Genomic DNA, 26,969 nt, shown 5'->3' on the forward strand with positions numbered 1-26,969 from the left:
ATCAATGATAGAGACAATGGTGCCAAGAGGAAATGTGTCCTTACATAACTTGAATTGCTCATCTAACCATCGAGCTCTATGTGTATGCATTATGTACTCATAAACTAGTTTCTCTTGAAACATTTAATTTTTCACTAGCTCACATCTCTTCAAATCTTTTCCATCTTTAACTCCATATGTGACTGTCTTGTATTTTCCGAAAGAAACTAGTTTCGTACCAATTTCATGTGTGCTCTCCAAATGTACGCATCTTGGTAAACGTTGCAAACCACCGCATATAGCACAAGAACCTTCCAAACAAGGCATCTTATAATAAATGCAACCATCATATCTATTACATAGCACACTTGAAATAAATTCTCTTACCGACTTAGGAGGTGCTTGTATATTACATTCCTGCAAAACATCGTTAGTGTGCAAAGTAGAACAAATATGACAAAAAATATCATAATGCATGGAAAATTCAATATGCATCCTACAACAACACGTGGTGCATACATGATTAAACTTAATATAAAAAGGCTTTGCCATTTCAAAAAATCTTTGAGAAATTCTTATTTGAGGAAACTTTTGAAGGAATCTTTCATAAAATTTAGTTTGAGTCATATCCAAATAGTGTTTGGCATGTGGCTCATGATTTGTAGACCCAATTCGGATTCTAACAACATCTCTTTGGTTGGGCGAAACTCTTGTGTTGTCATGCCAAAAATTTTCAATTAATGTTTTTAGTGCATCAACAACAACCTTGTCTTTGCATGGTAGTCTACCCGAGAATGCCCAAAGAGAATTATTGTTAGGTTCCTCTATTTTTTTCCACCTCTTTAATGCTTTACTTAATGTTGTTCTACTAACATTTAATGACTTACTTGTTTTGCTTATCAAACAATCTTTTTTTATTTTCTTGCTCATTATGGTTGATGTAATCACACGTCGAGTAGCATTAGAATCTTTAGTACGTGATTTTGAACCAATAGCTTGATATGCATCAGATAGATTTCTCACAATAGTTCTTTCACTGTTGCTTTCAAATGATCTTAGGCCTAGAATTTTCATTGTCTCTCTAAAATTCAAATTTTTAATCATTTGAACAATTAATTGACATCTTACGGTTTGATTTAAGTTATTAAAATAAATTTGCCATATTCTTTTAACCATTCTCCTACAAGTTCGTTCATTCATTTTATTGGGAATTGACTTCAATATATTCTCATCAATGTCAATTAGATACTTTGGTTTCCTACGAATGATTCTAGGAGGTGTTAACATGGGTGCATTATGTACATTCAATTCATCAAGTAGAGAAGGTGTAATATGTTCATCATTTAATTGATTATTCAATGCGCTATCTTCTTCAATTGCATTAGGTTCAAACGGTAAATCAAATGTCTCTTCTTCAATTGCATTAGGTGCATTATATTCGTTTGGTAAATCGAATTGAGATGTTGAGGATGACACACCTTCTTCTCCCATTGTTCTTATGTCACACAATTTCTTCATACGCTGCCTTTGTCTTTCTTTTTGAGCCTCTCGTTGTTCCATCATTCCTCGCTTGTTCTTTCCCATGGTTGATATTGGTTGTCCTAAATAGAATCATATTACATATATATGTAAACAAAAGTTCATAAACAAACAAATAACCATAAATATGCATCTTACCACTATTTTTTGGAATCAAACTATTAAACAATCACAATACTGTTGACAAAAACTAATAAGAACAACAATTCAATCATTTAAAATCATGCAACAAAAAAAAAAATCACTTACTTCTATGTATAAAACAGTGATAGAAGTGCAGACACAGTTCCAGTGGGGCCTTCAACGACCTCAAAAACTTCTTTTGAGGCCGTTGAGGCTCTTGGGCAACTAAAACTATGTCTATAAATCATGTACGCACTACATTAATAACCGTGTATGCGTTGTTAGTCCATAAAATGTTGACAAGCCCAACGATATTCTTTTTTCCCATTCTGGACTAATAAGTAGCGCGTACGCGCTCCTAAGCCTAAAAAATGTTATCGCATGGTAATGAATAATGGACCCAGTACAAGTAATAAGTACCGCGTACGTGCTCCTTTGCCTTAAAAAAGTTATGGCAGGGTAGTGAACTAATAGTTTCAGTACCACTTATGTCCTACTGGTAGTAGAAAAGATGTGAATGAAAAGGGTGGAGAGAGAGAGAGAGAGAGAGAGAGAGAGAGAGAGAGAGAGAGAGAGAGAGAGAGAGAGAGAGAGAGAGAGAGAGAGAGAGGGAAGTTAGAGAGAGGGAGAGAGGTAGAGGGAGGGAGAGAGGGAGAGAAGAGGGGGGAGGGTGGGAGAGAAGAAGGGTTATGGAGGAAGGGAGGGGGGAGAGAGAGAGAGAGAGAGAGAGAGAGAGAGAGAGAGAGAGAGAGAGAGAGAGAGAGAGAGAGGAGAGGGAGAGAAGAGGGGGAGGGTGGCAGAGAAGAAGGGGTATGGAGGAAGGGAGGGAGAGAGAGAGAGAGAGAGAGAGAGAGAGAGAGAGAGAGAGAGAGAGAGAGAGAGAGAGAGAGAGAAGGACGGAGAGGGAGGGAGAGGGAGAGGGAAGGAGGGAGAGGGGGAGAGAGGGAGAGAGAGGGGCGAGGGAGAGAGGGAAGGTGGAGAGGTAGAGGGAGGGAGATAGGGAGAGAAGAGGGGGGGAGGTGGGAGAGAAGAGGGGGGAGGGTGGGAGAGAGGGGGGAGGGTGGGAGAGAGAGAGAGAGAGAGAGAGAGAGAGAGAGAGAGAGAGAGAGAGAGGGAGAGAGGGATGGGGGGAGGTAAGGTAGAGAGAGGGAGAGAGTTAGAGGGAGGGAGAGAGGGAGAGAAGAGGGTGAGGGTGGGAGAGAAGAAGGGGTATGGAGGAAGAGAGAGAGAGAGAGAGAGAGAGAGGACACCATATGACTGATCTCGATTGTGACTATAGGAATTACAAAAGAAGAGAAAGAGTGAGGGAGAGAAGAAGAGAAAGAGGGATGGGGTATGGAGAGAGAGAGAGAGAGAGAGAGAGAGAGAGAGAGAGAGAGGACACCATATGACTGATCTCGATTGTGACTATAGGAATTACAAAAGAAGAGAAAGAGTGAGGGAGAGAAGAAGAGAAAGAGGGATGGGGTATGGATGAAGGGAGAGAGAGAGAGAGAGAGAGAGAGAGAGAGGGGGGGGATGGGGTATGGAGGAAGGGAGAAGGGGAGAGAGAGATAGAGAGGGAGAGGGAGAGGGAGAGGGAGATAGGGAGAGAAGAAGGAGGGGGGACGGAGGGAGAGAGAGATATTGAATCCAGGACACAATATGACCCTTAGAACACAATATGACCCCTAACAACATCTAAGGGGTCATAGGGTGTCCTAAGGGGTCATATAACACTATATTATCCCTTAGCACACCATAGGACCTATAACGACACCAAATGATGTCCTAAGGGGTCATAGAACACCATAGGACCCTTTAGAACACCATATGGTGTTGTTATGGGTCATTGGTGTCCCCAGGGGTCTTAAGGGGTCATAGGACACCATATGACCTCTTAGGAAACAATACGACCTCTAATGACACCTAAGGGGTCATATGGTGGGATAATAAAATTATATATTAAATTTAAAGTTATGAATAAAACATCATACAACGAGACTCCAAGTGAACAAACAACGAGGCTTCGCTAAAAAGCAAGTGTAAGAGCTTGACCTAACCCTAAGACTACTGCCTAAGTTCTAAAACATATGATGTTATTAAATTTTCAAGGTTATAAGACTGATCTCGATTGTGACTATAGGAATTACACACTTGATTTCTTTCATGGCTATGTACCATTCCAAGCTATTTGACATGTGATGATCATCAAATACTACCACTGCCATGCATACAACAAACTTTAATTTCTTTAGGTGACATGCATTGTGTAACAACATGGGAACTCTCGCATACCCACCACTATCATTGTACAGGACATCATCTGTGTTACTCTCCCTCTTTCTCTTCCTACCTGTTGTCTCCTTCTGAAAAACATATTGCAGGTACTCTGACTCATCATGTTGCTTTGTTGACACTATTTTCCACATCTGCTCTGCTCATTAAAAACACATTCGAGAAGAATATTGCTGCAAGTTTCCTTGTTTGTCACAGTAATACACCTATGGTTCAATTTCAAACCCTATTCCTCCTATTCAATATACACACACAAATCCATCAGTCGATTTTCTTAGGAGAGCATACATGATAAAAATCAAAGAGGAAGTTGCAGACAAGAAATAAATTCACTTACTTCTATAGAAGTGCAAACACAGTTGTAGTGGGGTATGGAGGGAGGGAGGGAGAGAAGAAGAGAAAGAGGGATGGGGTATGGAGGAAGGGAGAAGGGGAGAGAGCGAGGGAGAGAGAGAGAGAGAGAGAGAGAGAGAGAGGCACCTTGTATGCGTTTGAGAGGGGGAGACAATACACTTACATGTGTATATATATGTTTAATATATTGTATATTATATGTATATACACATATTATATATAGAATATCATATTATACAATAGCGTGTACGTGCTGTTTATAGTAAAAAGAGCGTGTATGCAGTGTTTATAGGAAAACGAGCGCGTACGCGTTGCTTACACCATAAGTACCCTGTACGTGCTTTTTAAACTTGTAGTACCCCGTACGCGCTTTTGATTGTTTAGGCTTGGAAATAGGCCTGGATGACAAAGCTACGGTTTGGAAGTTTGATTTCCCTCCATTTCTCTCATTTTTGACGTGTTTTATTTTATCAACTTGGTTTATCAACTTTGTCATCATCAAGTTTACACTTCATCAAGTGGGTATTTCTAAAATTGCCACCATATTTTCACCCATCTTCTGAGCTTTCTAACCATATAATTTTTTTTCAATTTGAACAACAATAACATATTATTATTGAATTTCTTTTACCAGTGTCTCCATAGTTCTCACAGACATAGGTGCACCATTTTTTGAACAACTTTTGGTGTCTCCATAGTTCTCACAGACATAGGTGCACCATTTTTTGAACAACTTTTGATATATTTATCCAAATTTAAAAAACTTTATACATTATTGTAGTGCACTTGATTCTTTACAAAAAAAAATTTAAAAATTTGTATTTTCGATTTTTTTAGTGCAACTTATGCTTCACACACGAACATGTACCTAATTTTCAAGATGTTCTCGATTGGAAAAATCATTAAAAAAAAACTCAACAAAAAATTACAAAAAAATACACATCTTCTAGTGCTCACTCTTAACTATCTTTCTGCCAAAGGATTTGTCAAAATACCAAATCTAACTATGACTTTTTTGATGCGCACGTCAGACACTATGTTATGTTTTTCAGAAAAAATCAGGGTCAGTTTTTCGTGCGCGGAGGATTTGACCCCCTTAATCTTATCCAATTTTGAAAAAGTTTAGTAGTTTGGAAACTAGATTCAGAGTACTACAATATTTGATCTTTTATTATCTTCATATCTTGAGTGGATGACTTTCAAATTTTTCCTCCAAGTTCAAGTTCACCTGATTTCAGAAGAAAAAAAAAAGTGTCCACTTATACCCCCCTTTTTGACCACCATCTTTGTGCACTTACCCACAAATGCTTATGCACACATTGATTCATCATATTATATAGTCCAATTTCTTAAAAAATAGGCATATCTTACTGATATGAATAACAACGTATTGTGTTCACACTTAAAGGACATTTACAATAACACTGTTTTGAAAAGTTTCATGACCTTCAAATTCTCCTATACAAATATACATTTTCCTTAAGTTATGGTCCCTTCCCCAAATTTAATGGCAACTACATTTTTAATATTAATTGATTATTTCAAAGTTTACAAACAAACAATACAATGTGCATACTCATACCGAACTATTAGTACTCTGCTCGTAGATATAAAAACTTCAAAAAGCTCAAAATTTATATTGAATAAACATCATATACACAAACAAAAAGGATCCACCAACAATTCTCCTCTTTATCATTGCCTTATACTAGAAATTATATTCATTTTCGTTTCATATAATTACAAACAAATGGTCCTACAAATAATAAATCATCATTTTATATAAAAAAATTCAAAAGAAAAACGTATGTTGCCTACAACAATAAAGACATATTATATCCACAATCAAAGTACATTTACAATAAAAGTGTTTCTACAATTTCCCATCCTTCAAATCGATGTCATTCTCCTATAGCCTAAATGTTCTCCCTCTCTACTTGAATATCCTTCTTCACTCCCTTCCCCTCTACAAAACCTTTCCCTCGCTTTCTATTTATACTGGTTCACCTTCAATTTTATATTCAATGAACATTCTATACCAACAAATGAATATTCATCCTTAAAAAAAAAAGATAATAAAACAAAAAAAACTATTGACAACTCTACCAACTTTTACAATGAATTTATACTCCTTTCTAAACCTCTAATGTTAAATGCCTTGCTCTGATTGTACCTTTTATGATCACAACATTGTTCATAAAAAAAAGCATCTAACCACCACACACCTTCCCCACAATTTTGTTCCCTACCCTTCCCTGTCTATCGACTAACCGTTGCATGCAAACCATGCAACTACTAGTTTTAAGATAGTTAAATAAATAGTTATAATGATGATATAATATTTTGTACATTTTTTAGTGTTTTTTTTCACATACTCTCTTAAGTTTTATAGATCGTAGTGAAAAATCTAGTATTTTTTTTTTTATCATTGCTAGTATTATCTTTATGGGTAAGTCTTTGAAGTATGTGATACAATAAGATACTTTGCATGTTAAATTTATTATTTTTTATCTTATGGATAAAGTTTTTAAGTGTGGTCTAAAAAATTCTTTATAAAAAATTACTACCTTTCTTTTTCTTTCTTTCTTTATGTGTTAGCATTTTTTAATTGACGTATGTATAATATATGTATAATAGAATGTTATATTCGTTCTAAGTACTATTATCAATGATTTTATATGTAGTATCATGATGATTGGCACATGTTTCCTACAATTCATACACTATTATTATTAAGATTGCTTCTAGATTCACTATATGTATATTATAAAGTATTTTATTTATAATATTATAATGGTAGATCCAAGTTTTCCATAATTCATGTAATATGATTAATATTACTTCTAAATTAATTATGCATATTTTTTGAAAAAAGAAGAAGAATGAATTCAAAAGTAATCTTACTAATAGTATTATAATAGTTGATCAATTGTAATCAAATAATTTATTTGTTTGGTCTTCCCTCCTTCCATCATTCTTTTGACTCAATTTTTTTTAAACATTTTTATAATACAAACTTTAAAAAACACATCTCCACTTAAATCAAACACACCTAAAATATATATATCTTAAAATCAATTCTATAATTATAAAAAACTTCACAATCCTCTTAATATATTTTAATGCAATCCTCAATTACAAAATATTTTATAAACCTTAATAAAACAACAAACAAATCCTAATTGATTCCACAACCACACCACATGATTATTAATAATATCAAGTTTCCACAATCCATAGAATATTAATGCAACTCTAGGTTCAATTATGTTAGAAAGTTTTTTATCAAGGATCACACTCATGAGAAAGAGAGCTCAAAGAGATAAATTGATCTGAAACATTGATGAATAAACTCTCTAAAAACAATAGGGGAAGAGCACCAGTAGTTGAGCATGTACCAATTGTTGCGAGGGTTGTTGATACCTTTTGTTCCAAAAATTGAACAAATAAAACCTATTGTTTGAAACATAAAATGCCAATTTTTGTTAGGAAATGTACCAATGGTTGTTAGGAAATGTACTAATATTGTAAAAAATAACCAATTAGGTGATGCCATATCAGCTGCACAACTATTGGGGCCTCTTTTGCACGTCTATTGGTCTCACTCTTTTGGGGCGCTGTTTTGAACACCTTGGCAAAAAGCATGTTGATGTGGCACCATACATGATGATGTGGTGCAGAAAGCTTAGTTATACGCAGGGGACTTGTCAAATAAGCTACTGCAAAAAATTGGAAGTGATTTGAAATTTCCACGTAAGATTTTGAGAAGCGTGAAGTTAGGGTGCTCAACTACTGGTGCTCTTCCCCTAGATAAATTGATCCAAAACATTGACGAAAAAACTCTCTAAATACAAATCGACGCCATTAATAATATGAAATGATCTTAAGAAAAAGAAGTGACTAGGTCATGTTGCTTCCTTCATATGATCATACCACATGATCTTAACAAAAGGAGGTGGTCAGGTCATGTGGCTTCCTTCGTACGATCACCTGCTTTCCTCATACAGGGTAGGTACAAACAAATGATAACTACCTAATCCAAATCATAATCACCACTTGTAACCTAAAAAAGAATCCTAAAAAAAATCCAACTACTCTTTTATTTTTGCCCTTTTCTAATGGAGAAGATAACTTTGTGTACAAGTCTTCTTCCTGTTATTTTATTTAACGTACTCTTTTGATTTGGAATCCTATAACGTGACAAATCTAAAATAAAAATATGGTATAGTCAAATCAACGCGGTTGCTTTTTCGGCCGTCGACTAAACAGCTCGTAAGATAATGACAAATTTCTTGTTGAAGGAATTAATGGCTAAACGCGGAGTCGACGAATTGCAGGCTGTCAATGTCAATGGACGGCATGCTAAACCTGTCAATTCACGGCCTTCTAATCACAGATACGCCATGTTAATCCAATCAAATTAAATTAAATTAAATTCGTTTCTTTCTTTCAGTAAAAATTTTACGGTAATGCCGCTGTATACCAGAAAAGAAATCCGTCAAATTTACAAACCCTAATGCTGCCGATTGACGGCGTAGTAATTCCGTTATCAGACTGAAATTGTGTCATAGAGTATCTTGTCATTGGCAATGGACGGCATTGCAATTCTGTTCTTTACGAGAATATCAGTTTCTGTCACATATTATATGCTAATTATGTAGCTGTTGATGAGACGGCATAATAGATCTGTTACTGTTACATGACGGAATTGTAATTTATTAGGTTAACTGTAATTAATCCCGTCTCTGTAGTTCACGCTGTAATAATTCCGTTATTTATCAGATTTAATTTCCGTCGCATAATAAGGGATGCTAATCCTCTCGCTGTCAATTTACAGTATAATAATTTCGCTATAGACCAGAATATAATGCCGGAATATAGGAAATTCTCGTGCAGTTAATTGCTGGCGAAGTAATTTCGTTAAATATAATATAAAAATTTAAAGTTCTGTCAAATAGGCTCACCAGGTTAAATTCTGTCATCGTTAATTGACAAACCAGAAAATGATTACTAACCCTTCATTGTCATTTTCCCGCTAGTCACTCCGTTGTAAACTGAACAAAAAAATTTGTCGCTATCAATTGACGCCGTAGAAGTTCCGTCATATGCAAAAATATAATTCTGTCGCATTAGTATCCCTGTCATGTTCATTGACGGCAAAGGATAACCAGAACAAAAAAATTCCTTATATATTGTACTCACTGTTAATTCCGTCATATTACTCTGATAACAATTTCCGTCATATGTTAACCCTAGTACTGTACATTGATGTGGTAGTAAATTCCGTCATATTAGCTCAATACAAACTTTCGTCATATGTTAAATCTGCCATTGTCAATTCACGGCTTTCTACTTCTGTTATATAGCAGAACAAAAACCCGGCAAATACACAGTTTTTTTTCTTTTCTAAAAGCGTGTTGACATGTGAGTCTTCAATTATTACTGTCTGACTTTCTGCGACATTTAACCTTTTACTCTGTAATATGACCTATGATTTTTTTCCAAAGTGTTTACCCTCCAGATTTTACTTTCAATTATTTTTCTGTGTTAAAGAACCCTCGGGATTTACAGAAGAAGACAGTAAAGGATTAATAATGGCAGCGATTCGAGCTTTAAACCCATTGGTTTGATTGAGATTTGGTGTACGGGGGTGCAAAGAGCTCGGCCTGAGAAGCGCGGGAAGCTCAGAATTGCAGAAAATAGATATGAGCTGAGATAAAACAAGGAGTCAAGATTTTTTATGAAAATAAAGGGTTTGAAGAGTTAGAGAAAAGTCTCGGGTTTTGAAGATTAGAGAAGAACACGAGGGCTTAAAAGATTTTGTAAAAATTAAGCTTCGAAGATTTAGAAGATAAGGAGGGACTTGAAGAGAATACGATTATACAAAGGAAAACAAATAGAGGTTTTAAGAAAATCGTGAGCTTCACAGAAAAAGTGAGGGGTTTGAAGATTTTGAATGCATCCAGTGGTTTGAGAAACTGAAAGCTCTGAAAATTTGCAAGGTGTACAGGGATTTAAAGAAATAGAAGAAAACGAAGGTCTTTGAGGATTTTCAAGGCATCGAAGGTTTTTGAGAATTTACAAGAAAACTGAGGCTTACGGAGATTTTTATTGCGTCATGTGCTTAGATTAATTGGAAGAAGATAAAGGTATTCGTCTTCTTAAAGGCATTATGAGCTTTGACAAATTGAGGGGACAAGGGTTTTGAAGATTATCCGTGCATCCAGTTCTCTGAGAAATTAGAATAAAGTGGGGGCATTCATTATTACAAAGCATCCATAGCTTTCAAGCTTGCGGGGAAATAAGGTTTATAGGGTATCTGGAGCTTTGAAGAATTGATAAAAATTAAAATTTTGAAGATTGTGAGAAAAACGAGGTTTTAGGAGATTTTCCAGTGCATTAAAGGATTTGTAGAATTATTGAGGTTTACAACAGGTCCACTGGTTTCAAGATCTGAAGAAATCTGGGGTTTTGACAATTATGAGAAATTATTAAAAAAACTAGGGCTTGAAGAATTTCAATGCTTAGAAAATTTTGAAGAAAACCAGGGTTTTGAAGATTGTGAGAAAACCGAGGGTTTAGAAGTTTGAGGAGAACGCTGGGGCTTTGAACAAATGGATTGTAGGCCGCCAGATGATTTCAGGTGCCCTATAAGCTTGGAACTGATGAGCGACCCAGTCATCCTGTGCACAGGCCAGACATATGACAGAACGTCCATACAAAGGTGGCTTGAATCCGGTAAGCGCACATGCCCTAATACCACAATGCCTCTTCATGATACTAAATTGATACCAAATTATGCTCTTCGTAGCCTCATATCACAGTGGGCACAAACCCATGGTGTGGACTTGAAGCGTCCAGCCATTTCAGATGGTGCACAGAGGCACCCGTCCTCAGCTCCCCATGAAACTAAAAAAAGCCTAGAAATCCTTGTAAAAACCCTAGCCAATAACACCAGTAACAATAATGTTCTAGTTCAATCCAGGAGGGACGCTATAAGACAGATTCGAACCCTTGCCAAGCAGAGCCGTGAGACTCGGCTCCAAATTGTGGAAGCTGGGGCTGTGGCTAGAATTATACCTCTTCTTTCGTGTAGGGATTCACAGACTGAAGAACATGCTATGGTGGCATTGTTTTACTTGAGCTTGGAGGATGATAACAAAGTTGGTCTGGTTGCTGAGGGTGCTGTAGATTTGATTGTTAATGCACTAAAGCATGGTTCTATGGATACTAGGGCTACTGCTGCTGTGACCCTAACAAGCTTGGCTATAGTGGATGTGAACAAGGCAACAATTGGAAGCCACTCCGATGCTATCGGTGCCCTTGTAAATCTCCTTGTAGAGGGGGATGCTCGTGCCCGAAAGGAGGCAACTACTGCACTGTATAGTCTTTGTTTCTATAATGATAACAAGAGAAGAGCTGTCATGGCAGGGGCAGTGAGCCTGCTATTGGAGGCTGTTGTCAACTGTGTGGGTGTGTTGAATGAATCGGTTGAGAGGCCTCTTGGTCTCCTTAACATGTTGGCTACTGTATCAGAGGGGCGGGCTGCACTTGTTCTCCAGAAGGGGATCATGGGGAGCATGGTCAAGGTGCTCAGGGAAGGCACTTTCAGGAGCAGAGAGCATGCTGTTGCAATTTTATCATCCCTTTGTTGCAATAGCAAGCAGAGAGCTATCGAGGCTCGGCAGGCTGGTGTGATGGAGCATTGTAGCCAGTTTCTTGAGGATGGGACACCACGGACAAAGCGTAAGGCATTGGTTTTGATGAAGGCTCTGGAGGACACTGTCAATCATGGTTTGGGGAGTTGAAAATGGAGCAATTGTAGACTTGGGATTATTGGTCCATAAATGGGTACCAGGATGTATATTAATTTCCTCAATCTTGTATATCTAATTACCTAGCAAAAAAATGGTTGTAAAACATGGCTGTTATTGCATCACAATTTTCCCTTATAACAGAGTTAGGTGGCTAAAAACTTTGTACCTTTGCATTTGTTTAGTGCATGTTTCATTGCTTAGTTCAGCAGCAGCAGCAGCAGCAGCAGCAGAAGCAGATTTGTACAGGAATTTTCCATTGTAATTTACTGCCACGTCTGCTGGATTTTTTGAATTTTTCCTTGCTGGATTTTTTCTTTGTGCAAGATTTTACACATTTGTAGTCTTTGGTATATGAAACGAAGTTATTATTTAGTTGTTGGCTACTGTGCATTGCAAACAGTATCTTACACCACAGGATTACAAATTTTGGGTTGTCTTCAATGGATGGCTATAGGTTGATACAGTGAAAAAACTGAAAATTTACATTACAAATAAAATTTCCTCGGTAAGCATCTTGAGTGGAAGGTTCACAAGACTTGTATACAATTCAATGGACTGCCTCATTTCAAGGTTATGAATGACTGCAGAGCGGTGTCGTGAAGTTTAGAGTACTTTCTTTTGAATAAGCTCCACTGCCTTAATATGTGTTCCTATCAGCATATCTAGTTTCTTTTGTTGTGAGCATGATTGTAAGGTTTTTGTGGAGAACTAGACGAACTTCAGACAATTTTTGTAGTTCTGATAAAATAAAAGCAAGAGGATCACCTGTTTTATGTTTATATTGGATGTGCAAGCCCCCATTGTGTTGTCTGTTGATTTAAATTTATTTTTTGTTATGTTGTTTCTAAACACAAGATGTCCCTTCTAATAGGGATAAATTTTTACCTATAGACAACTTCTATGTTAGTTTCTTCAATAAATTCGCACATTTGAATTTCATATCCTATACTGCCAAAACCAAAACTGATCCAGCTTCATGCATATCAAAGGAATAACCTGAGGTTAATTTCAGTATGTTGGCATTATTCAATTGCCTAATGCTTACTGTTTGGGTAGGCTATTCACACCATTTTAATTGCATGTTGCTAGAAATTCAATGAAAACTGATAAGAAAGCGAAAGGCAATTATCCATTTTTCCCTATGAATCATGCTAAAGAATGACTGTAGCTACAAGTCTCTCTTCATGCTACCTCTGATTAACCGGGTTTACCAGTTACTTGGCCGGATCCAGGTCTGGTTCAAACTGAATTTGAAATAGCTACAAGTCTCTCTTAATGCTACCTCTTAGTAACCGGGTTTGCCAGTTACTTGGCCGGATCCAGGTCTGGTTTAAACTGGATTCGAGTACTGAGTACCGGTTTGGTACTTGCGTTTGCTTCTTTTCCCTTTCAGCTCACAGTTATAAAAGTTCATCATTTTTGAGAGAACAAGCGCGCATTCAAGGAGGAGAGAAGCCCGGGCAATGAAGTCCATTGCCTTTATATTATAAAAGCTAACATATTATATATATATTAATAAATCAAAATTAAAATTTTGAATGTTCTTTTGTTTTTTGCTGGGTAATAGGCCTTAGCCAATATTTTATTAATTGGTAAATTTTTTTTTTTAACAAATCCAGTTCAGTGTGGGCACTGGTAGGAAAGAACCGGATGAAAAAAACCTCCAGTTTTGCCCAAGGAGTATACATCCTCACATGAATGGCTTAGCGCCAATAACTTCCTGATATCCTATACAAGACAAATATCTTCCTGATGTAGTTATACCATAGTCCCATACAAAACCACCTTTGCAAGTTCTTCCTCCGTCTTTCTCTGGCTGTTCTAATTCACTTTGTAAGCACCAACAAGAAGTCGCTCCCTTAAATCTGCTGTGTGTCTCATTGTGAGCTTGTCCTGCAAGCTTAAAACCACTCCCAACTAAATGAATTGTTAGTTTGTTAGGATATAAAAACAAGCGAACCATCGGTAGTAAGTATTGATAGAGAATGCAATCTAAAATGGGCCACGTAACACAATCTGAAAAAGCTAGCAAGAATCATGATCCGGAATCAGACTGCAACACCTATTTATCTCCAAGAAATCTTAGAAATCTACAAAATGAGATCAATGTCTCTTAAGTTCTATATTTCTGGAATGACACTAAGGGTATTAGTAAAGGTTTAACATATCAAGTTATGTCTTACCCCTTGCTTATACAGATGCTTATACAGTAATCCGATACGAAAATAACCTTCAAAGAAGATTGCCATACTTAAAGTAATCTTGAAACTGCAAACCACCATAACAAAACCATGCATGCCAAGAACTGTGCATAAGATAAAATTAGAGCTAAAACAGAGTCTACCTGGGTGTGATTGCTAGGGTTATAGACCCTGCTTAATATATTCTGTGTAAAATGTGTCCCGTAAAGGCAAGTCCCTTGAGTCCCTAACCTTGCACTTCAAATCTAACTTCACCAATCGAACTAAATCAAATGCAGCTAGGAGATTATCCAAACATCCAAGTGCAGTTTCTTTGTGAATTTTAAAAGAGAACAGACCCATGAATACTATATCGAAAAGCCAATCTGAGATTTTAGGGATTAAAACATAAAACCCAACCTGATGCATCAACTACCTTAAAGAAGACCGAAAATATCAGAGAGGATCAATTTGAACCTAAACCATCCCACCTTGTGATAAATCACTCCTTTCATGTCCTACCAGGGTTAGTGAAAACAAACAAAACTCCACAACTGAATCAAGAATGATAAGCAAGTAATGTTCTGATGGTAACTATATTACAAACATTCCAAAAGTATATTGTGAGAGTCTGCAAACCGAAATTACCCAAGCTATGTATAACTGAAGATTAAACAGAGTTTGTGGGAGAACCCATTTTTAAAGTGAAAGCAGTGGGGACAAGAGCAAACAATGTTTCGCCATGAATTACAAACACTCCGAGCTTGAAAAACATTAGGAAGAGGCAGCTTGGACAAGATTTCAATGGTGATTTCCTCGGGAAGAAGTTGAAAATAATTTCCTTGTCTCTATTTTGGCTTCCTTGTAGTATTTGCATTTTTCTTTTTGGAATCTCTTCAAATAAAAGTTTCCTCTGTTACAAAACAATATAATGGAATGCGAAACGTAAGCGCCATGAGAAACCAGCGCTGGACTGCTCGCGGTTTTCTCCCTTTACACCAAGACCCGAGATCTAATTTTCAGAGCAACTAGAGGATTCAAAAACCGTTGCGGACTCAAAATCAGGCTAGCCGTCATGCTCTCAAGAGTTTTCCAAGCTATCAGAAGAATCCTAACCATCGAGGAAGACCCCATTTCAGAGCTTTGCTCAACAAACAAAATATCAGAAATCTTGGCCAAATGTCCCAACGAAGCATCAAAACTTACTCTTGGGCAAAGAAAGTAGCGACTGGCTCAAACAACATCCCTATTGCAACTAGGATTCAGAGCTCTGCTCCTCCCAAGCAAACTCTTTCCTTCAAGAAGCAGCCCCATCGTCAAAGTTTGCAAGGCTGCCCTCTATCTGCATCTGGGCTGCTCTACAGGGGTCTATGTGCCACAAGTTTCAGAAATTTTTTTCCCCCGTGGCCCACTCATAATTTTGAGCGTAAGGACCAGAAATAGAACAAAAAGTCTATGGGAAGCAAACTGTTTGTGCTTCCTTCCAACTCTTTGAATCCCACGGTTGCTCGACTCAAGGAAAATGCTTTCTTTGCGAGATGGTGTGGTTTTGGAGGGTCAAGCAAAGATATTCTTGACTGGTGGAAATCTTCCTTCCTTGACCTCATTTCAGTAAGACATGCAAAACGATTTCTTTTTCTTAGAATGTGTGGACGCGTCTTTGAAGAAAACAATTACAAAAGGCAGTCCTCTGTTCTTCCAAGGCTCCACCTTTCACTTCCTTGAATGGAAACTAGGCTTTGATCTAGCGCATCACAAATTTGAGAAAACTCCTATTTGGCTGTCTTTAGTAGGCCTTCCATCTGAGTTTTGGTGTCCGGAGTCACTCTTGAAGATTGGCGATGCTCTTGGCTACTTGGTGGGGATTGAAGCGGACTTCCTGGAAGGCCTTAAAGGGGACATAGAAAACCTTTATGTTGAGATTGATCTCATGAAAGGTTTCTACAATGAACTAGAAATCATTTCAGAATTGGGTAGATGGAATCAGAAAGTGATAAGATTGGGTAACAGAGTTCCTGGTAAATGTTTGCTTAGGAACCAAATAGTTAATAACAACTCTTTGGTAGCTTCCATGGGAGCCCTCAACCTTCCTCAACAACATTCAGTGCCAATCATTGCCAGCCCAGACATTCAGAAGAGGGCCTTGGATCGAGAAATTGTTCCGGACCCATCAGACCCAACTATTTTGGTCGCAGCACAAAGGCAGTTAAGATGGTTCTTCGACAGTCCCAAGTCAGAGCCTCAATTTCTCCTCCCACCTCAACTATTTATCCAGACTTACAACTCCTTCACTCTCCTAGTTCAAGTTTGTGTCTAAGAGATAAATCAGTAGGCCTGAACCAATCGACTCCAGCTCAGGTTTCTCAGAGATCCCTGCCCTCTCCTTTGAGTCGACCCCCTCTCATTTTATCAACGATTGCCAAGCCTCAATCCCAAAAAGTCGTCAGGAGTTTGTGTTGGCATTTTTGATGTTTATGTTGTGATTGTCATTGATGGACACACACTTGTATTGAGATCCCCTTTATATGTATGAGTTTGTGCTCAACCGGTATTTGTTCCAACCGGTATGTTGTATACTAGTCTTTAGACTAGTGGTGATTTTGCAGAATGTGTTTCCCAGTCTGAAGTGGCATGTCGACCCCAAGCGGTTCGTAGATCACAAGCGGTATGAGGGAGCAAAGCGGCACAACACATTCTTACCAGTCTTCATTTTTGTCAAACTAGCAACCGGTATTTTGTATGAACCGGTAATACTCTGTGATGAGTTACCAATCCACCAATTGTTTGACGGTGCCGACACATTGACGGTGCTTTTTGTGTCGTGTTACTGAGTATGTCTAGATTCATTGAACCTAGGAAATTATAATGTAATCCTATTGGACCGACATGAAATCAGATTCCTTTAAAAGGACATCATGTCTAGGGTTTTAAGTTGTTGCTGAAAGGGTTAATGTTGAGCTAGGGTTTAAGGTGGGAATCCAGAACGATCTTATCTGAGAAGATCAAGTTGTAACTGTGAGAGAGAGAGAAAACTGAAGTAATGCTGGAATGCATTAGCTGTGAGCAATACTGGATCTAACCAAGCAGTTTGTGCTATTAGATAGATCAAACACTTGTTGATTACTCACATCTTTGACAAGTCTGTAGCCCTTAACCGTATAGGCCTTAAAGCCTTTGTAAAATCCTCTAACAAGGTGGCTCACACATGTGAATCTAAAATCCTCTAACAAAGTAGTCTTTAATCGGACTTATCTCCTAACAGAGATTGAGATTCCTAACAGGATCTGTTCTGGTGAAGAACATTGTAAGACCTTAACCGGTCTAACCTTAACCGGTCTGGTTTCTATTCTGCAGATAGTGACTTGTGAGTTCCATCTCACCGTGGTTTTTCCCGGTTGGGTTTCCACGTCAAATATCTTGTGTTATGGTTGTATTGCTTTTGTGGGTGAATGCTTTATTCGCATTTCGGTTTGCATGTGTGGTAACCGGTTTGACTGTTAGATTGCTTTACCGGTTTATCTTTAGACTGTGTAAGTGTTTTAGTGTAAAAGTTTTTGGCATACTAATTCACCCCCCCCCCTCTTAGTATTTCATCAATTGGTATCAGAGCCTACCTTTCTATAAGTTTAACCACTTGGAAAGAGATATGGGGGAATACACCTTGAGGGAACTTACTCAACGACTCACTAAGTCTGAGCAAGCCTATGATGATGTTATGGTCAAACACAAGGCATCTCAAGCAAAAAGAAGAGAACATACAGAGAGGCTGATGGAACTATTTGAAAATAGTTCTGAAGATGAAGCTAACATGGAAGCCATGATTGCTGAAGTGAATAAGCTGAATGACTCAAACTCCAATCTGAGAAAGGAGTTGGAAGGACTGACTATTCGGTTTAGTCAAGAGCTTGAGAACCGGAGAAAAGTCGAAGATCTGGTAAAGGACGGAGATCATGAGATCTCCAAGTTGAAACAAGAGATTAGTGCACTGACTGCTCGCCTTCATGAGAGCAGAATGGAAAAAGAAGACATGCAAGGAGAACTAAACATTGCCATCTCTGAAAATGCAAGTCTAATGGAAACAAATACTGCTATTTCCAAAGAACTATTTGAGTCAAAGGAAATACTTGCTAAGTTTGGCAAAAGTACTGTCAAGCTAGAGCAAAAGCTTGAGTCATCTAGACCGGCAAATAATACCAATGGTTTTGGTTTTTCTGGACATGAGGAATGAGAATCCTCAGGAACAAATGCTGAAGCATCAAAGAAGCAACCAGCACTCAAAGGAAAAGGTAAGCAAAAATTCAGACCTGTTTGCTTTAACTGTCTTAAAGGAGGACACACTGCCAATGCATGTAGGAGCAAGGCCTACAATAATTTTCCTTATTTTATCAACAATGTACCTAAATCAAATAAGTTCAATGGTCATTGTTATGCATGCAACAAGTTTGGGCATAGAGCATTTGAATGCAGGTCTGTAATGAATAACACTGGAAGATATCCTCAGAGGACCCAAGGAACTGGTCCTAAACCTTTTATGAACCGGAACCATAGCCAGTTTAATGTCTTCAATCATCAGTCAAGAAGCGGTGGCCATCAAGCAGCAACCGGATGGAGAGAAAGTTGTATGATCTATCATGATCATGGTCACACTACTGCAACATGCAGAAGGAAGAATGGAAACATGTACAATGGACCTTGGAGAGCACCTAGACTTGTTTGCTATCACTGCAACAAACCGGGTCACATTGCAAGATTCTGCAGAAGCAGAAAAAGTATATCTGATGATATACCGGTCACTCAGGAAGGAGAAATAAATGTTGAAAAAGTTCAAGGGGACATGAAGAAAACATGGAGGAAGAAATCAATAATGTCGGAAGAGGAACTGGTTTCTGCACCTAGTGTGGAAATATCGGAACCGGCAAACTAAGCCTTAAAGGCTTAGGGGGAGCAAACGGCGAAATGCTTTCGAACCCCCGGTTGACACCTGTAAAAGACCTTAACCGGTATGCGATACCTGTCGCTTGGCAGAAGACCAGAAACGGTAAAAAGGCAAATTAGGGTTTACGCCCTAATAGAGGAGCATTAATGACGGTAGGTGAGAAACATGTATAAATGCATTTTTCAAATCATTTCTCACTATCTGTTTTTTAGCAAAGAAAAGTTTTCAAGTGCAGAGCGAAGAAAAGGCGATTTGAGCTTTGATTTCAAGAAAGTGAACAACCTTGAAAGAGATTCAAATCCAGTTTGCAAGCGGTAGTGGAGAACACAAAGCGGTGATTTGGCATCCGACGGAGAGTGAAGTGAAGCGGAATCAGGAAGCCCTAAATTCACGTTTGAAAGGTATTTTTCGTGTTCTTGAAATACTCTTCAATGGCTTCTGCATCTCATACCAGTTCAAGTACATCCATTGAGTCAGAAAGTTTCATTTAGAGGAAGTCCAAGTATAATGCTTTATTACAAGTTCCAGTTGGAGTCATAGTCGAAGAAGGAATTTCTAATTATATTGATTGCAAAATAGAAGACCTAGGGTCTTTAGCTATTCATACTCAGTTAGGTCTATTTTGTGGCAAGGACAAAAAGATCAAACCGGAATTTAGTGTCATAGAGAAGAAGAAATTCCACAATGCATTATATTTTTTGGAAGACTTCACAGAGGATCACATCAGGATTATTTTGAGCAGAGTCAATAGTGACAAGATGTACCTGGAAAGGACGCATGATATCACGCCTCAAGCAATTCATGCAATCACCGGTTTCTGCAACATAGGGGAAGTGCCAGCCCTAAGAAAAGTGAGCAAAACGGAAATGACCAAGCTCACCGGTTCAACAAGTGATTCACGGGGTATGACAGTCAATCCTATCAAGGATGATCTGGTGAAATACGCCTGCATGGTGATAGGATACAGAACGTTTTCAGCTAGTAGGATTAATTTTGTATCTGCTGCAGCGACAAATGCCGCTTACCGAATGATAAAAGAGGATGCATCTTTTGACTTATGCACCGGCATGTAGAGGCAACTCCTGCTAAATCTTAAGGCAATCAAGCAGGACAACTCACTAAGGTTTAAGTTTGGACAACTGCTGGTAGGGTTGTTTTTCTATTTCCAAGGCTACTTTCCTGGTGTAGGAGATGTCTAGTGGTCCCCTGACCAACCAGTAACCAAGCAGATAAAGGAAAGCGTGCAAGCCATTGGAACTGGCTACCTTGAGGTACTAAACAAATATTTTGATGAGTTCAGAAGAAAGATGAGTCAGAGGGTAAGAATCTCAGGTGACATAGTGAAGAAATATGAAGATGACATCTATTTCACTATTCAGGTGGACAAATGCCTAATGGAGGCTATTGAGCCTAGAATGGAGGAGGTAGAGCCAATGGGCTATGAAGTTATGTTTGACATGCTGGAAGGGTATGCCTCAACCCTTATTGCCTCGCCTCTTGATCCAAAGGCTAAGAGGACCAGAACCTACTTGGAGAGGATTGCACGGGTTGAAGAACCATCAGTGAAAAAGGGAAAAGAACCAACAGCTAAGAAAGCTAAGGTAGTGCCTGCAGCATCGGCACCGGCTACCACTGCAACTCCAAGAGTGACCAAGAGGTCACTAGCAAAGAAGAAACCGGAGGTAACACCGGCAAAAGTCTTCGAAAGAAAGAGGAAGACTAAGGCAAATGAACCGGACTCCGAAGAAACCAAGTCTGATGAACAGCCAAAGAAGGCAAGACAGACAAAGAAGATGAAGAAGAATGAACCAGCAACATCCGCACCGGTAAATATAGACATCTCCTCATACAAACCTTTGACACATTGTCAAAGAACAGTAAAAAATATTAGGAGAAAGTTACTTCATGATTTAAAAGATTATTATGATGAATTCAATAGGGAGGAAAAAGATGAAGTACTACAGGAAATCATTCTTTATTTATGTAAAAATGACCGGTCACCATCAAAGATTAAATCTCAGACACCGGATTCATTATTTAAAGCATTAGATAATAAATGGCGCATTGCCATTGAAAAGGAAGAGGAGATTAGGGAGAAAGTCTTTGCACAGTACTTCCTCGAACTCTCTAATTCAGAATTATTTGATGCCCTGGATCAAAATAAAGGTCTCTTCTTCACAAGGAGAAAAAGACTCTGGTTGTTGGAGGGGAGAGTTGATGATGTTGAAAAAGATACACATCAGCATATGGCTCATGCTATCAGCTCTCACAAAGCACGAATGGCCAACCTCCAACCGGAAAAGGAATAGGTTATTTCCAAACCGGATGAGATCTTTGATGAGGAAGGAAACCTGGTTGAAGAACCAATCGACACCATCGATGTCGATGCCCTGGATGTAGATGATGTCACTCAGGACATACCTTCTGAAGGAACTGAACAGGGGCAACAAGCCGATCAAGGTGGTGAACAAGCTGAGGACACACAGCAAGCGGCAAAGGAACAAGAAGAGAAAAAGAAGAAGGATGAAGATGTGAAACAGAAGAAAGAGGAAGAGGAGAAACGGAAAAATGAAGAAAAGAAGAAGCAAGAAGATGACAGGAAAAAGAAAGAAGAAGAGGATAAGGAAGAAAAGAGAAAGAAGGAATAGGAAGAGAAGAAGAAGAAGGAAGCGGAAGAGAAGAAGAAGAAGGAAGAGGAAGAATAGAAGAAGGAAGCGGAAAAGAAGAAGAAGAAGGAAGAGGAAGAACAAAAGAAGAAGGAAGAGGAAGTACAGAAGAAGAAGGAAGAAGAAAGAAGAAGAAGCAAAGAAGAAGGTAGAAGCAGAGAAGAAGCAGAAAGAAGAAGAAGACAAGAAGAAGATGGAAGAGGAAGAGAAGAAAAAGAGAGAAGAGAAAGAGAAGGAAGAGAAGGAGAGGAAAAAGAAGGAAGAAGCAGACAAGACAATCGAAGCGATGAAGAGCACACTGATGGAGACTCCTAAGGCAACCGGTAACCAAGCCAAACCGGCTGCTATCTCGAGCCCCATTGATCTCCAATCTGCAAGTGAGTCTGAGCTTATGCAGAGCATCAAGGTTGCCCAAGAGCGCCTTGAAGGCATTCACAGGAAAAAGAGAACAAGATATTATTCAGGCGGCTGTAGACACACTTACCGGTTTAATCCTCGGTACTAATCTTCCTAACACTAAATTATCACTAGCACAACTCAAACTTCTATGTACTGTAGTGGATGATCAGGTGCAGAGTCTAGAAGAAGCAACAGAAGCCAATGTAAAGAAAGAGCACCAAAAGGCTCTTAATGCCGCTCTAGTAAAGAAGTTGAATGAGCTTAGGACTGAACTGCTAAAAGATCAAAAGGACATAAGGAATGCCTTGGATGAGGGAAACTTGCTACTCAGCAAAATCTATCAACCTCATCTGTTCTATGATGATGTGCTAGCCAAGAAGCAACAGCTTCAAATGGACTTACAATCCTACTTGGGCACATTAAAAACTCCTTATGATTCCTTTGCAGCATATGGGCAAACCGTTCACCGGTTCCAGGTCCAGTCAGCCAAGATGGAGCAAGAGATCAGTACACGATCTAGGGATTTGCAAGAGCTTCAACTGGTATTACTTCCACGACTGCAAATTCTTCAGAAGTGTTATCTGAACCTGGATGCCCTGACAGTCACACAGGAACTGAGCACAATAGATGCCATGGAGGAACAGGTATCCCAAATGCAAACAGAGAAGGAAGTGGCAACCTCCCTACTTGAGTCCTAGTCCCTCTCCATGAAACAATTTTTGCAGGACTATAAATTGGTTTTTGACAAGTATTATTCATTATTGTCATAAACTCTTTTATATATATATGGAAACAAGTTTTTCAGCGGTACTTTGTCATTGTTGGCAAAGGGGGAGAAGTATATCTGGTTTTTTGTTTTAAAATTTTGATCTTCTGTCATATGGGGGAGAAGTATATCAGGGGGAGAAGTATCTGTTTTGAAATTTTGATATATGTTGTGATATATGTTATATGCTCTGATGATTATGCTTTGTATGCAAAATTGTTATACACTGTGTTAATTAAGGGATAGTGTATATGCTTAGGGGGAGCAATTTTGTTAATGGCAAGTTTTTGTTGTAAAACACTTAGATGTCAAAATTTTATTTTCCTAAGTGTTGCCATCAATGTCAAAGGGGGAGATTGTTGGCATTTTTTATGTTTATGTTGTGATTGTCATTGATGGACACACACTTGTATTGAGATCCCCTTTATATGTATGAGCTTGTGCTCAACTGGTATATGTTCCAACCGGTATGTTGTATACTAGTCTTTAGACTAGTGGTGATTTTGTAGAATGTGTTTTCCGGTCTGAAGCGGCATGTCGACCCCAAGCGGTTCGTAGATCACAAGCGGTACGAGGGAGCAAAGCGGCACAACACATTCTTACCAGTCTTCATTTTTGTCAAACCGACAACCGGTATTTTGTATGAATCAGTAATACTCTGTGATGAGTTACCAACTGACATTTTGTGATGAGTTACCAATCCACCGATTGTTTGACGGTGCCGACACATTGACGGTGCTTTTTGTGTCGTGTTACTGAGTATGTCTAGATTCATTGAACGTAGAAAATTGTAATGTACTCCTATTGGACCGACATGAAATCAGATTCCTTTAAAAGGACATCATGTCTAGGGTTTTAAGTTGTTGCTGAAAGGGTTAATGTTGAGCTAGGGTTTAAGGTGGGAATCCAGAACGATCTTATCTGAGAAGATCAAGTTGTAACTGTGAGAGAGAGAGAGAGAAGACTGAAGTAATGCTGGAATGCATTAGCTGTGGGCAATACTGGATCTAACCAAGCAGTTTGTGCTATTAGATAGATCAAACACTTGTTGATTACTCACATCTTTGACAAGTTTGTAGCCCTTAACCGGGTAGGCCTCAAAGCCTTTGTAAAATCCTCTAACAAGGTGGTTCACACATGTGAATCTAAAATCCTCTAACAAGGTAGTCTTTAATCGGACTTATCTCCTAACAAAGATTGAGATTCCTAACAGGATATATTCTGGTGAAGAACATTGTAAGACCTTAACCGGTCTGGTTTCTATTCTGCAGATAGTGACTTGTGAGTTCCATCTCACCGTGGTTTTTTCCGGTTGGGTTTCCACATCGAATATCTTGTGTTATGGTTGTATTACTTTTGTGGGTGAATGCTTTATTTGCATTTTGGTTTGCATGTGTGGTAACCAGTTTGACTGTTAGACTGCTTTACTGGTTTATCTTTAGACTGTGTAAGTGTTTTAGTGTAGAATTTTTTGGCATACTAATTCACCGCCCCCCCTCTTAGTATTCATCAGTTTGTTTGGCCAAACAAAAACTCCTTCCTTGAACAGAGGGGCTTTCAATATATTTTCCCAACCTTTAGCTAAGGCTCCCAAAAGAAAGAGAAGCTTTAAGCGCAAGAAACTTAGGGGATTCCTCCAGCCAACAAAACCCAGTAAAAGCAAAAATGTTCATCTATCAAAAATCTTATAGGAAGAGGAAGTTATTGAAGATCTTAAAGCTGATCTGGAGGACAATATTGAATCACACTTATCAGAGGGAGAGATTTCTCCTTCTTCAGATCTTCCCCCTTCCAAACAACATTTTAACCTCTCGGCGGAAATCCCCTTCCCTTTTCTTTTCTCCCCGCCTTTAGGGCCTAATAGTCTGAATTTGACTAGTGAACAGAATGCTCAGAATCTTCTGCAAAATCTCATGATAGGAAAGGAAGACCAGACTCAATATTAGACACTCCCCTTGCAGTTCTTTACTCTGAGATTAAGGAAAAAAGGAAACTAGGGCTTCACCAGATTCATGAGGGTCTAGAGAAGCCAGACTTGGTTCTTCCCCTCCCAAGAAGGGCCACAAATCATTCATAGAAGCTAGATCCTAGGATGGAGCGGCGGAGAATCAATCTAAACTATCAGATCTATGGAATGTAGGGAAGGGGAACCCCCTTCCTGAATAACAATGAAAATCCTATCATGGAATGTTAAGGGCCTCAATGCCCCTAACAAACAGAGGGTGATCAAAAGAAGGATTATTTTGGTCAGTGCAGACTTAATCCTATTGCAAGAAACTAAACTAGAGGACAAGCAAGCAGTTTCCTTTGGAAGTGGAATTAGCTCTTTGTTCCAAGCTTCTCTTCAATTGACAGTAGCCTCAGAAGGAGCTTCTGGAGGATTAATGATAATCTGAAAGCCTTCTCAAATCAAAGCTGAAGGTATTGCATCTAGCAGGAATTGACTTCTTGCCAAAATCACTCATCTTCAATCAAACACTTATTTCTTTATTATTAATACCTATGGCCCAGTGTCCCTACACAAAAAGCGACTCACATGGTCTTCTTTAGATGGAGTCTTGTCTACTTTAGCTGAGGAACAAGTCTTCATTGGGGGAGATTTCAATGCTATCAGGAGTGCATCAGACAAAAGGGGAGGAATCACTCGCTTAGGAATGGTCTTTTGAAAATAGATTCAGGAGACACCTTGACATGGGCAAACAGAAGAAAATGATTCAGTAATATAGCAGAAAAAATAGACAGATTCTTCTAGCAAGGGGACTTGAGGCTCTTTCCCTTCACTCCTTCCTGTAATGTCCTTCCTTGTTCAGGCTCAGATCATTACCCCATTTTGCTCTCTTTGCAAGGCACTCAAGGAATGTCCAGGACTCCATTCAAGTTCGAAAATATGTGGATGAAAGACCAAAATTTTCTTACACTAATAGAAAATTGGTAGAAGGAAGGATCATTCAAGGGATCAAAACTCTTCTACTTCATTGCAAAGCTAAAATTAGTTAAGCATAAATTGCTCCAATGGAATTCTCGGCACTTCAAAAACATATTCTCAACAAAAAGATCACTAGAAGAGAGATTAGCAGTTCTTAATGACAGGATCATCTCGGTGGGAATGGATCAAGAATCTTTTCAACAGGAAAGTACCCTCCTCTTGGAGTATGAAGACATTCTTTCTAAAGAAGAAATATTCTGGAAGCAAAAGTCTAGAGAGAACTAGCTCAAAATGGGGGACAAAAACACCAAGTTCTTCCATAACGTAACAAAACTCAGAAGAAGCAAAAATTGGATATCAAAACTGCAAATTAAGCATAACCAAATCTCAGAGGATCCGGAGGAAATAAAGAAAGAGATCATCTCCTTTTATTCTAATCTTTTAAACAACAATGAAGGATCTCAATTGCTGGAACAAAAAAAGCTTCTGGCAGGGAACCCCAAGATCATATTAGACGAGCAAAATCAGATGCTAAATGAGAGAATTAAGTTGGAAGAAGTATTCCAAGCTCTAAACCAACTCCCCTCTGGTAAGGCTTTTGGCTCGGATGGCTTTCCTGCAGACTTCTTCAAGAAATGTTGGCATATCTTAGGACAGGACCTCTCAGAAACTCTAGAGTGCTCAAGAAGATCAGGGAATATTCTCAAAGAAGTAAACAACACTTTCATAGCGCTCATTCCAAAGGAGAAGGCAAAAAATCTTGGAGATTATAGGCCCATTTCCCTATGCAACACAGTTTATAAAATTCTCTCAAAAGTGATGACTAACAAACTAAAGCCTCTCATGGACAACATCATTTCAGAAGAACAAATTGGATTTGTCCCTGGTCGCTCAATCCTGGATGGGGTGATTATAGCGCAAGAAGCAATCCACACTCTTCAAAGCATAAACAGGTCAGGTATGATAATAAAACTAGACATAACAAAAGCTTATGATAGTGTAGATTG

At 38.6% G+C, this 26,969-nt stretch overlaps 1 protein-coding gene across 1 annotated transcript; it reads left to right on the forward strand.

Moving 5' to 3' along the window:
• Positions 1-9,507: 9,507 nt before the first annotated feature.
• Positions 9,508-12,472, forward strand: LOC131065314 (U-box domain-containing protein 8). Its single transcript, XM_057999780.2, has one exon. It carries the CDS (start codon positions 10,887-10,889, stop codon positions 12,078-12,080), a length of 1,194 nt encoding a protein of 397 aa, XP_057855763.2. The 5' UTR covers positions 9,508-10,886; the 3' UTR covers positions 12,081-12,472.
• The last annotated feature ends 14,497 nt before the right edge of the window (positions 12,473-26,969 follow it).

The sequence above is a fragment of the Cryptomeria japonica genome, chromosome 4, assembly GCF_030272615.1.
Source record: "Cryptomeria japonica chromosome 4, Sugi_1.0, whole genome shotgun sequence".
Lineage (NCBI taxonomy): Eukaryota > Viridiplantae > Streptophyta > Pinopsida > Cupressales > Cupressaceae > Cryptomeria > Cryptomeria japonica.

What these genes read in the sequence shown, in the direction of transcription:
- LOC131065314 (XM_057999780.2), top strand. Translation starts at nt 10,887, where the DNA reads ATGGATTGTAGGCCGCCAGATGATTTCAGGTGCCCTATAAGCTTGGAA.